Source organism: Caretta caretta, chromosome 1 (genome assembly GCF_965140235.1).
Source record: "Caretta caretta isolate rCarCar2 chromosome 1, rCarCar1.hap1, whole genome shotgun sequence".
In the NCBI taxonomy this organism is placed as follows: Eukaryota; Metazoa; Chordata; order Testudines; family Cheloniidae; genus Caretta; species Caretta caretta.
Genome location: NC_134206.1, coordinates 82,132,028 through 82,145,079, shown reverse-complemented (window position 1 = coordinate 82,145,079; position 13,052 = coordinate 82,132,028). Strand labels below are relative to the sequence as shown.

Genomic DNA, 13,052 nt, shown 5'->3' with positions numbered 1-13,052 from the left:
CAAGTCCAACCCCCTGCTCAATGAGGGAGCATCTCCAAAATACAATCTTCCACAAACATATCACTATACCAAAGGACTGTTAAAAACTGGGGCATGAGACAGATCCTGTGGGCTCTGCTGTCTGGAAGGCTGAGTTTCAAGCCCTGCACAAAAATTAACTGAACTCCTGTAGATGGACTCCTTGCTATGGCTCTTAGTTCCTCAATTTATCTACTTGGCTGTTCAATGGCATGCTACTGCAGTATAGCTACATGCAAAATCCTCAGCTGGTGTAAATCAAGATAGGGAATGGGAAATTTGCCCATCAGATCTCTCTCCTTAGAGGATTTGGTACTAAACAGCAGTTTTCCAAACCTCCCATCATTACTAACAGAATGTAAAACAGACTCCATCACACTATTAAGGCTAATATGTGGTCCTGCTGACTTGACAGTGTTGGATCATATCAAAGAAGTTCTGTATTAAAATCACAAATGAGTTTGATTCCCCATAGTTTAAATTCCAGGGTATTACTAATTAAGAGGTCTCTTGGTTTTTTGGTACTGTTTCTCTCCCTCTATGTGTGAAACTTGCAAGCTGCTAATTGCGTTGGTACATTCTAAGAGTCTGTTCTCAAAGCAATTCACAGAGAGAGAGAGAGACTCAAAGCAATACTCTGTAACAACAGAAACAGCACCCAGAGACTCCTCGCCCTTTTGTTGTATTCATCTCGCTTTGTTAACAATTGTGATTAAAATAGAGATAGAGGATGTATGTGGATGGATGCTTGGTGTGGATAATAACTGAATGATCAGGGAGGTGCCAGCCTAAGAATCCAGTGTCCATTGGCTGAAGAAGGCATCAAGTGGAAATAACCAGAGGACCCCCCCCAGAGGGCAGACTGGAATCCACCCAGCAGCCTCAAGGATGGGAGAACCAAAGAACAAGATAACATCTAGCAGCACGGAGCCGTCAGAAATGTGCAATCTGCAGATTGATTCAGCAACAGCATGATGAAGCAATTCCCATAGACTGGCATAGGAAGAAATTCCTATAAAAATGGACTCTACAAAGTGAGAACTTTAGGGTCTGATTCTGCAAACCAACTTCCAGGAGCATCAGATGAGCATCTGACAAGGCCCTGCTCCCTCCTCATGTCCAGGCCACCTGGCCAGTGGCTTGGCATGAGCAACTCTAAGGCTGGTAAATATAACAACCTTGCAGAACCTGTGTGTGTGTGTGAATAAATGTGAGATTGAATGGAATGTTATAGCTAACTGCTTACTATGATTCTTTCTGTATTCACAGTAAATGTGGTATTTTACCTTTTTCCCTTTAAGATCCTGCTGGTTTTTATTTTATTGGTACAACAACAGAATGAAAAAGGTGGAGAGCAGTGTTAAAAATGCGGGTACAAATTTAGGAGTAGATAACAAATTGCTGCAGACCAGCCAAAAGGAAACCCTCAGACAAGCAAAGGATCAAAGAGGAATAGTTTTCTTGCAAAAACATGACACTCACCCTACCTCTTCCTAGTTTCTCTGAATGTCTCTTCCTTGCTTATCTATCCTTTCCACCCACTGCAGCAAATGGACAGTCAAACTCTGCTTCACCAGCACCATGCAATTCACTAGAATTGTTCAATCCTAATTTGTTTCATGTTATTGCTCTTTCTGTGCACTGCACTGTATGTGTTGTATGCCACTATCTAGGTTAGAAAGAACACTTCAGGATTCTCCCAATTAGGAAACACACACACACACACAAAATAGAAAAAGCAAGGTGAATGGGAAAATACAGGATTCTTATAATTCTGCTCCACATGTAAACTTCCACTAGAAATCTGGCCCCAAATTCTAACAGTCTTTGGTTGGAAGTCTTCCATTGCTAAGCATATCTCAGACAAATAGAGCATAAACATTTGATGACATGAGTGAGGCTCAGCAGTCTTATCTGCATAGCTTGAAACTTATCTTTGATCTACTGCCAATTCTTAAGTTTAGGCCTCCAAAAGATTGTGCAGTTTGAGGGCTTAAAAAAAAAAAAATCAATCAGGGAAGATATGAAACATCAGCAAATACTCTAGAATACATCCTATGTCATGACTGCACTACTGGCCTTAGTGTCTTCCGAACCGTACATCTCCCTCACTCTTACACACTACAGAATTGGGGCATTTGTTTTTTAGTTGTACTTTGGCTACAGCATCGCAGTGGCAAATCTCACCTGGAAAGGTATTGTTCGACCCACTCCACCCACGTGGTACAATTTTCTGGCTGATAAATCAAATTTATGAAATGTGAAAAGGTAGCAAGGCTTGGAAGCACAAAAGGAGTTAGGTGCCTAAAACAGAGGCTTAGGAACCTAAGAATCAGTTTTGGGACCACTGTGATGCACAAAACTCCCACTGATCCCTGGAGCTGCCTAAACTCACTCAGAGCCTAAATCTTTGCAGTAAAAGTTCCCTAGCTGCCTAACTTTTGCCTCTGGGCATGCCAACTGCTATCTCACTGTAGGCGTCCAACCACCTACCCTCTCAGAAGCCCCAGAGCGATTCACAAACCAGGGGAATACAGACATTCTTCTATCTAAATCACATTTAGGGCCCAATCCAGTAGGCATGCTCAGAGGGCATCAAACAGAGTAGGCCCCAAAGGTGAGTTCACACAAAATAGCTGGAGTGGGGAAGAGGACTTTCCTCTTACCGTAACCACTGTGCCATAAATTATTCACGTGGAATATGGGTTCAAATTCCCCCCAGGGGAAGAAGGGATTTAAACAGGGATCTGCCACCTCTCCAGAGAGTGCTCTAACCACTGGGCTATGCGCCATTCTGATATGCTGCTCCCTCAATCTCCCCTGTTGAAGCTGATGCATTCTGGATAAATAGAGAGTTACTGTCAAAGGGAAAATGGATCTGGTCTTTCACCTCCCAAGTGAGCACTCTAACCCCCAGATTATTGAGAAAGTCTCTCTCTCTCTCTCCCCGAAATGGCTTCTTAAGAGTCTTCCTCCTCTCCTTTCCTCTCCCCTAGCTTCTTGCTAACAGCATAGGTGCTTACCGCCAAGAGAGCGTTTGCAGCCGAGAATCCCAGGAAGAGATAAGCATCTTTCTGCAGCCCAGACTTAGGCACCTGTTGTGGGCAGGAGGGTTTAGCATGCATCCCTCTCATTGGCATCTCCCATTGGCTAGTGAAGGCAGCTCCCTTCCTAGCATGCTGGCGTTTGTGAATCACAATCTCCCCATTCATTGTATGGGAGCCTAGACACCTAACTCAGGCTTTGTGAATCACAGTGATATTCTAGGTGCCTGAAAGTTAGACATTAGGACACTCAGCATCACCAGTCCTAACTCCTTTTGTGCATTCAAGCCCAAGTGCCTATAAAACATCATGAGCACTATTTCCCCTCAATATAAAGTTATAAGGAGGAGCTGCAACCACTGCACCCAGAATAGAAGAGAGACTGCTACCAAGCCTGAGTGAGATGCAAACTCAGGAAGAGAAGCCAGGAGCTGCAGTTGGATCTTGTGCATTGTATTCACCAAGGTACACCAGTCTGGGTAGTTTTTGCTTCATGCATTTAAAATTGGGCATATCCTTAAGTAACTTGCTGTACTGGGGCCTGTATGAAGAGCAGAAGGAACAACTGAGCCAAGGCAAAAATAAGTTTTTGCTGCTTTGCATTCCTGTTACCACTATAATGCTAAGATAGCTAGGAGTAGCTAAGATAGCTACACTGGATTCCTTTCTAGCTCATGGATCAACAACAAAATTATTAAGTAAACTCCAACAGCAAACTTTATCTCAGAGTACAGATTTGTACATTGTTACTGCACATGGAGTACACAATAATATTCATCAGCTGAATCAGGGTTACTGGTGGTGACGCACAAGCTAGAAAGAGCACAACTAGATTTTCTGGTACCCGGTGAATTTGAAGGGCTGGTAGCTGAGGGGGAAAGACTTTTTACCTTTAAACTGAGTAAACTGTATATGTTATCACTTGAAATACAACTATTATGGAAATCCATAATGCCATTTTTATAGTCACTTTTTAAGGAAGAATCAAATTGTAATATATAAATAAAAGGGATCATCAATAGACGAGGATACAAAATAAAATGAGAAAGGACACATTACAGAAAGTTAGTTTTACTTTATAAAATAGATTTACTAAATTGTTCCAATTGTCCCATCCTGCTCCAAAACAGGGGGAAAGACTCCTATAAAACCTAATCCAACCTTATTACAATTAGAAATGAATGTTAATATTTAATACCTGACATTTGTTGATTAACTATTACATATAGGGGAATGGCCCAATTAAAAAAATTCATATCTGAGCAAAGGTAGTTAATTAGTAACAACAAAACAATTCTATTATAAAAACTGTTGCAATAAAAACATTTGAGACAATTCTCTCCTTTAACACATAGCTCCCAAGATGAGATTTACACGTGGCCTTTGAAGAGAATATAAATCTTCAAATTATTTTTAAAATAATGGAACTTCATGGAGCAATAACCATAATTAGATTATGTAGTAAAAATCACTGTCACAGGTAGCCTTGACTAAAATATTACATTATACATTAAAATTTTCTATGATCTCTCAGATGTTGAAAAATGTACAAACTAAAACCAAAGAGATAGCAATACACTTAAATTTTAAATATACAGGAAAATGTGAAAGCAAATTGCTTTCCTAGTAAATGTAAACAATACCTTGGAAGAAATAAATAAATTACCCATCTCTAACAGGTTTTAAACACATTTAGTGAATGACATTTTTATAAATTTGCAGTCTTGCCTTTGAGCACCGCCTCTGTTGCACATTATTATTTAAAATTGAGAATGGCAGCAGAAGACAGTTTGTATTGCATCTGTATTTTTAATTTAAAAAAAAAATAAAACTATTACTAAAATCTGCTCTGTTATGCTTTTTTCCAAAACTGGAGTCTAAATTGGATTCCTTTCCAGCTCATACATCATCAGTAGAATTGTTAAGTAAACTGTTGGGCAGGGTACAAACTTCCTGAACTAATCCATTAGAACACTACCCTCTCCTATTTCAAACACTTCCCCAAGACTTATTACTGCTTTGGTACGCACATGTGTGCGCACACACACATTCAATCAGCAACTAAGTATGGCTAGGTTGAAGGATAGTCAGGAATAGCCAATATTTAATTTTAAGAAGTATATATTTTCAAATAAACTGGAAAACGCCAAGATGTAAATATGAGTCCCTATCCTGTTCCCACTGAAGCGAATAAATAAAACTCAATGGACTTCAGTTAGTACAGGATCGGACTCACAGACTCCAGTTCAGCAAAGCACATAAGTACATGCTTAATCTTAAGCGTGTGCTTAAGTGCTTTATAAGTGCGTGGCCATAGCTTGTTTACACAACTATATGGCTATATTAACATTAAACTGGTCTTACTTCTCCTCTCCTCTCTGCTTCCCCCCAATTGTTTTCTGAAGTCTCATGTCAAGTCTTGCTTGAAACTGGATTATTGACTCTTTGGGGCAGGAACCACACAACTGTACAGCATCTAACACACTGGAATCTTAACTGGGGCCTGGGGGTGATACAACAAATGAATAAAATAATTAAATAATAATGTAGCTGATTTCTATTTAGAACTGCAATATACCCAGAGAGCTAGACTCACCACAAATAGACATAAAAAGAAAAGGAGTACTTGTGGCACCTTAGAGACGAACCAATTTATTTGAGCATAAGCTTTCGTGAGCTACAGCTCACTTCATCGGATGCTCACAAAAACTTATACTCAAATAAATTGGTTCGTCTCTAAGGTACCACAAGTACTCCTTTTCTTTTTGCGAATACAGACTAACACGGCTGTTACTCTGAAACCTGTCACTGTTAGACATAACTCCATACAAAGTTAATTGGAATTGAACAACCTTATGCCAGCAATGAACTCGGCGCCCCAATATTCGAGCAATAGAAAGTCCTACACAGTATTATCCGTGATCAAGTTAGATTTCTTGTTGTATTTCCTATAAATAATAAAGCCCTGAACCTACAATGAGATGTGTGCAGTTAGAACCCATCCCCTGTGTAGAGTCCCACTGCAATGTATGAGGCTCTGTGCAATTACAGAGGTGCTTTGTGCACATCTCATTGGAGGATTGATACTCTAAGTTAGGGCCCAAGATTTCTCCCATTAAAGTCTATGGGCCCTTATTTAGAGGAAATGGGGACATCTGAAAATTAATAAGATAGTTAAAAATTAGGGTTTGGAGAGTGGAGGAAAAAGAAGAGGAGAAGGAAACGGAGATTGCTTAAAAATGCACGCTAAGCAAAACCTAAAAATATAGCTGCCACTCATATAACAGAGGGAGTTGTATATACTTATATTACAAAACTATGAATCTACCATTTGCTAAACACAGAAAGCTGCTGAAACCGATCAGCATATAGAACTTCAAACTTGAATGCCAAGTACAGATGCTAACTGATTAGTTATGAAATTCAAAGAAATATAACAAGTAAAAAGATCATAGGATTACCTTGTTCCAGTCTAAAGCAGAGGGAACGTTTTGCAGCTTCTATCTCAGGAGTTGGATGATCCAGAATATGTCTACACCATTGCAGAGGACTCAGTGATTTCTCTTGCAGTGTGAGGGTCTTAGTAGGCGAGACATACAACCTCAATTAAAATATGCAGAAATATTAGCATGTACACAGTACATAAGCTTTATATTTTTGGATACTTGATTGACTGCATATGAAGAATTTGTTTTTAACACTAAAGTAATGTAATACTACAGTTTTCATAGACAGTACACATACCCCAGAGACAAATATTAACAGAAAATATTATAAAATCTAATACTCACTGTAGATTAAATCATTGCAGTGCTTAACTTTGTATTTAAGAACCTCATAGTAACATCTTTTACATTCTTACCTTCTATGATTTACCCAATCATGTCAGAATTGATATAATATTACAGTTTTCACAGGCAGTATCTTTCCCACATGATACAAAGACTTTATATATTATACTGTACATTATGTACAGATTTTGGAAATTTAAAAAGTTTGCTGGATGACGATGATGATTTTTACACTCCTGGTTCCAGCCAAATGAACCAACGTGCAGAAAAAGAAGTGTAGGAGAAGCTATTCTATTTTGTCTGGGCTTGGAATACAATAAGCAGCTAACCACAGAGACAAGAATATTTGAGTATCTGGTCATCTCCTGTGCCCCTGGGGTAGAGTTTACTTTTCCATGGGTGTTTAAACCACCTCATGGTAGGGGGCTTGATGGCTTTCACAGCTAAATTCTCTAAGCCGGTGTCCACTGTTATTGGAGTCCTCACGGATTTTGACATGCATGTAGACATAGGTTCACCTGGGAAAGCACACATCTTCCTGGATGAACTATCATTAGCTCTCAGCTTCCTCACTGAACATCATACCCTGTTTGTTTCTAAAGCACAGTGTGGTTAAACAAACTCTTAAGTAGGATATCAGAAGTTGGGCAAAAAGGCACACTGGCCAGGAAGCGGAATGCTAATAGCAGATACAAAAAGGCTAAAGTAAAGACAAAGGGACTAAGTCTCAGATGATTACTAATTAGAGACAGAGCTCTTCACATTTAGGTTATTGTGCAAAACCTGCTCTGCTCAATAGCGAGCTATTGCTACGTAATGCCTGCTTAGTAGTCTATTGTTTGGGAGATAAATTGGTACTTGCGATCCAGCTCCGAATGGACAAGTGTCCTCATCACAACTGGTACTCTTGTTTGCAATCCCAGCAGAGTTCCAGGACTGAATTTGTCTGACAATAGGGCTGACCTCCTCTCACTTAATAGAGTGGTTGGCTACACAATTAATGCTCAGAATTAAAAACCATGATGAGCCGCATATGTACTGAAAATAACGTCTCAGATCCACTGTTAACTTTCAGCAGTATTTTGAAAATAAAATATGTGACTGATGAGTTATAAATAATTTGATGTTTATGCAGAAAGATGACAACCAAGGGAAAGTTTTTACTTTTTTTTTGTAACATGGTTTTTTTTTTTCCTTTTTTGAACTGCAATTTTTTAGAACAATATTACAAAAGCAGTTAGGGCCCCAATATTAAAAAGTCAACAATTAGGACTGCATTGGCCTTTGGCTTTCTAGATTTGACACATTATTTAAAAAAAGATTTAACAAATCATCAAAAGCATCATAACAACAACCCCACAATAGCTAACAGACAAACTACCACTGACCAGCAATGCAGTTCATCAGAGATTCATCCCTGAAGGAAATATGTAACGCATCTTAGTTTTATTAATTTTAAGAAAGTAACTGTCCTTCAGATGAACACCAAGGGCCAAATTCCGCACCTCTATACATACGTTCAGTCCCCAGTGATACCATACATAGGTGGAATTTGCCCCCAAATAGCAAGATTCTTCCCGAAGAGCAAACCAAACCTGATAAATACTCACGACTGACATTTGTACTGCAAGACTTGCAATAATACTGATCCAATACAGCCCTAAAATGTAAGCATGTACAAAACATTATTAAATGCAACTGACCAAGCAAAGTGGTCACCCCAATCAACTAAATGAGACCAGAGAAACAACACCTTACCACATTATCTGTCATGAGCAATGAAGAAAGTTTGAAATTATAAAACTGATTCATCCCAGTCATGTTCCCAAAACAGTCCAGCACAATCTAATCATCTGCAGAATCACCTGGTACTGATAAGTCAAGTATGATAATCACTAATAAACTATCTATCTACAATTGTTAGTGATTTCCAAAAGAAGAGTTTCAAAACTTAGGCCAGTTATCTAAAAAATCTTTATAGAGAGAATCACATTTTGATGAGTCTTAAGACCCTACCTATACTACCACAATAACCATGTTTAAACATGGTTCTGGCTCAACTGCATTATATTATGATATGCTCTTATCAGCATGGATTTTAAAACTATATTAGAACATGTTAAGGAAACATCATCACCTGGATAGACACCCAGGCTAAAATATGGCTCTTTAGCATAAGTGTAACATTCTTTTTCTCACTGACATATTTTAATACAGTTGAGCTACAACCACATTCAAATGTGGTTAGTTCTGTAGTACAGATCAGGCCTTCTGGGTCATTTTCCGTAGTATTTACTAGCACACTTGAGGATTATTATACAAGCTGTTGAGATATACAAGTTACAAGACACTAGACAATTCTTAATATGTTTGGTCTGACAAAGTGGGTAAGGTAATATCTTTTTCCAGACCAACTTATGCTGGTGAGAGAGAGAGCGCGTGCATCTTTGGAGCTTACACTGGGCTCTTCTTTGATATTATCTCACCCACACTGTCTCTCTAAGATACCGGGACCAACACAGCTGCAACAACACTGCATATCTTTGTCTATAATTTTCCTTTCCTGGGCATAAAGAAACAGCCACAAATATTCCCCTAGTTCAATTTTATTTTCTGCTTCTTCCAGTTTACGACACATGTTCATACATTACTCTGGAACCATGTACGTATTTGAACAATATAACTGCACAACAACAATGCTCAAAAGTCCAAAGCCCTCCTATACTGCTGAGGGCTGAAATTCAACTTGAGAGAGGGTAGCATTTTAAGGAGAGTATAGCCAGTACAAGGAGAACTGAAAGCATTCCTTATTTTTTAAAGAAGGCTGTAATCTCTTTGTTAGTCCTTCCTAAAAATGACTGTAGTAAATCTATTCTAAAGGAAGCAACAAAAGCCTCAGTATCAAGACTAAAAGCCAATATACTTATCAGTCATGTTGCTCTTCAGTAACATCTTTTCATTATTCTTTACCCAATTATGTTTTAACCTAAACCAGATTTTTCACCTTAAATCTTCCTTCCTGACATCTACCACTTCATAATTGCCACATTTATGACAGTGTTAATTTAACATCCTGAATGAATGGCTAGTGAGGTCACCAAATCTTAGAAGCTCAGTCAAGCCTGAGAGATGAGCACGAAGATAAATGTGCTTAGTAGGAACAATAAAATTCAGTGCAAAATATTGCTCCCTGTTTTTTGGATCATTACTGAGTAGATACAGTAGCAAAGACAGCCTGTAGTCCTGCTCTTCCCAAGGGATATAGAAAGGCTTGAAATTAGGCATGCAGAGGACATGGAGCATAAAGGGGCGATTACGGGATAAACTCTGGATTTAAGAAGCAGGAGACAACAGAGGTCTCAGAAATGGCCCTTTTTCATTGAGAAAGTTAATCACACAAACCAGATGACACGTTTAAAAAAAGCAGATTTAAGATTCAGCAAAACAAGATCAAGTGGATTTTAGGGTTAATGCTAATCAGTGACTTGAAAGGACCAGCTGTGTAAGAATTAGGGAAGACGGGAAGGGGGGGGGGGGGAATTAGCCAGGCTGCATTACTACAGCCGGGTTCTCCATGCCTAACTGGGGGCGAGGATCCCGTTGCCGTCCCGTCCCTCCCAAGGCCCCTGGTGCTTCCGGCTAGGGGGATTTGCCCTGGGGCACAGGGGCGGTCAGCTCCGGGGCTGGGGCGCTCAGACAATACGGGGGTTACGTACCATGTGTCTTCGTCCTGGCTGCAGTCACCGTCCTCCAGGTCCAGCACCTCCACCTCGTCCAGCACCGTGGCTGTCCCGGCCGCGGGGATGCTCCCGGCCTCATGCCCGCCTCCTGCTGCCGCGGCCAGACTAGCCAGGGCGGGCTTGAAATAGACGAAGGGCTCCGGCGGGCCCAGGCTAGCGGTGCACAGGAGAGTGGGCGCCGGGCTGGGCATGCACAGGGCCCCGGGGCTGCCGCTCGGGGCCAGCCCGGCCGCTGCGGGGGAGCCGAAGGCCGGGGCTGGCGGCGGCAGCAACAGCAGGTGTGGGCTGGCCGGGGCCGGGGGGACGGCGGCCGCCGCCGCCGCGCGGCTCCGCAGCTGCTCGTTCTGCTTCTCCAGCTTCCTCACCAGCTCCTGCAGCTTCTTCACCTCCAGCTCGGCGCTCACCACCGAGCCCGCCCCGGGCCCGGCCGCCTGCACCTCCGCCATCGCCGGCGGCTGCAGCCAGGCAGCCTCCATCCGCCCCGCCCCGCCGGCACCTGCTCGCCGCAAGGCCGCCGGGCCGCAGCCAGCCGGGCTCCCTCGGCCGCTCGCCTCCTGCCCTGGTCCCGCTCCTGGCGGCGGCGGCTTTGGCGTGTCCCCCTTGCAGCTCGCGTTCAGCCTGCTCGGCGGTAGCCGCCTCAGCTGCTCCTGCGCCTCCTGTCAGCCGCGACAACACAGCCCGGGGGCTCCCCTCCCACTCTGGCACGGGAGAGGCACCCGCACAATGGGAACAAAGAGCGGCCCGGCTCCACAGCCATGAGCCGGGGAGGGGGATGATACAAAGCGAGCGCCTGAGGGGGAGCGGGGCTAGCGAGAGGCGCGCCCCCCCTCGCCGCGCAGGGGAGCGGGAGCCACGCCCGGCAGCATCCTCGCCCTCAAGGCGCCGGCTGCAGCCCCATTAAAGCCTAGGTGGGTGCCTCGGAGGAGGGGGCTCCTATATCCCCACCCCCTCCCTAGTCAGACACCAGACACTGACATCAGCTGTTGACTCCTGGGCACAAAACAATGTCGTGAGGAGAAGGGGAGATTTGTCTGTGACCCAGCTTCTGACCCGCCACGCCCCCGTTCCCTCGTATCTCGCCCCTGAACCTTCCACCTTCAATGGACCTGCGAAGAAGGACACCACTTTTTTAAAATGATTATTTATTTTAACACGCTGAGCCTACAGCCTTCATTCGGGCCAAACTACCTGGTAGTTTAAAATACAATTAATCCCCGTGGCCATGGGGAAGTATTAAAACCCGAGTCTTTCAAAAAATAGCCTGTCTACCCAGCTGTGATAGCTACTGCCCGAGTCTGATTCTGAATGAATTGGCTATGCACCAGTACTGTTACATAGGGTGGCTCCTATGCTGGCATTTCCTTTTTTATAAACTATATAATTAGAGTCTGGTAGCGTGGGGGGTTATAATTATGCAGATTTAGCTTGGTAGGGATGAAAAAATCACACATAGAAGCCTTTATTCTGAAATAAATGCGTTAACCAGATGTTCATTTGTCACACTATAGCCATGTATATGTGTGTGGGTGAGTGGGAGAATATATGTATTTGTGCGCCTGTAGTGCGTTGGGGTCTTTGAGTTGCTAATAAGGAATGTGCAGATATGTGGTCGAGAAAATACAGTAGCCATAGATAAAGCTGGAAAGAAATTTAATCGAAACTGAGTGAAATACTAGATAATCAAACAACTGTTTATACATTTCAGAGTCACTGATTTTAACTCCCCTCCCCGCGAGATAGATTTCCTTTCTTTGCTCAAAACATTTCGATTATCTTATACTACAGTTTGAGTCTTAGTTTAATAATGGAATGATTAATAATTTTTATAGAGCTGAATTTGTTCAGTGTTTAAACAACACTATTGTTGTTTTACTCACTTCCGACTGGCAGTGAGACTGAAAGCTTATGTCTGTTCCACATGGTAGTTTACATCTGAAGAAGTGGGGGGTTACCCAGGAAAACTTATGCTCAAAAAAATCTGTTAGTCTTTAAGGTGCCACCGGACTCCTTGTTGTTTTTACTTGAATGCTGGCGCTCATAAAATGTAGTGTGTCTGTTTGCATGTTGCCCTTCCAAGATGGAAGGTAGGGATCATATAGTGAGTCTAATAACAGAAATTTAAAGAGCACACAGATACAACAGTAAACTAACTCCAAGTTATTCACTCTTAACAGTGAAGATAACAGTACTGGTGCATAGCCAATTAAGCAGTAGTTAAATGAATAACACTTTGCACTTAAATGGCACTTGACCCATTCAAATCACTGAACAAACATTAAACTAATTAATCAGCATAACATCCCTCTTAGGTAAATTAGGACTACTATCCCCATTTTATAGAATGAGAAAGCAAGAGTAGTGATGTTATATGCCCAAGGTCTCTTAAGGAGTTAATTATAGAGCCAAATATGTCCAAAACCATGCTTTATGTACACCAGTTTACACCAGATACACTACTA

General features: G+C 42.0%; 1 protein-coding gene across 2 annotated transcripts in view; it reads right to left on the bottom strand.

The window, feature by feature from the left end:
* The window catches only part of SLAIN1 (SLAIN motif family member 1), an 89,713-nt gene extending 78,219 nt beyond the window's left edge, over positions 1-11,494 (bottom strand). Inside the window, exons 1-2 of one of the 2 annotated variants that reach the window (XM_048852813.2) lie at positions 10,570-11,494; positions 6,524-6,663 (exon numbers count right to left, since the gene is read on the bottom strand). In XM_048852813.2, the coding sequence (XP_048708770.1) occupies positions 6,524-6,663; positions 10,570-11,069 (640 nt within the window). In that variant the 5' untranslated portion in view covers positions 11,070-11,494. The remainder of the gene's footprint in view (positions 1-6,523; positions 6,664-10,569) is intronic. The other variant, XM_048852805.2, reaches the window with a different exon arrangement.
* Positions 11,495-13,052: the final 1,558 nt, after the last annotated feature.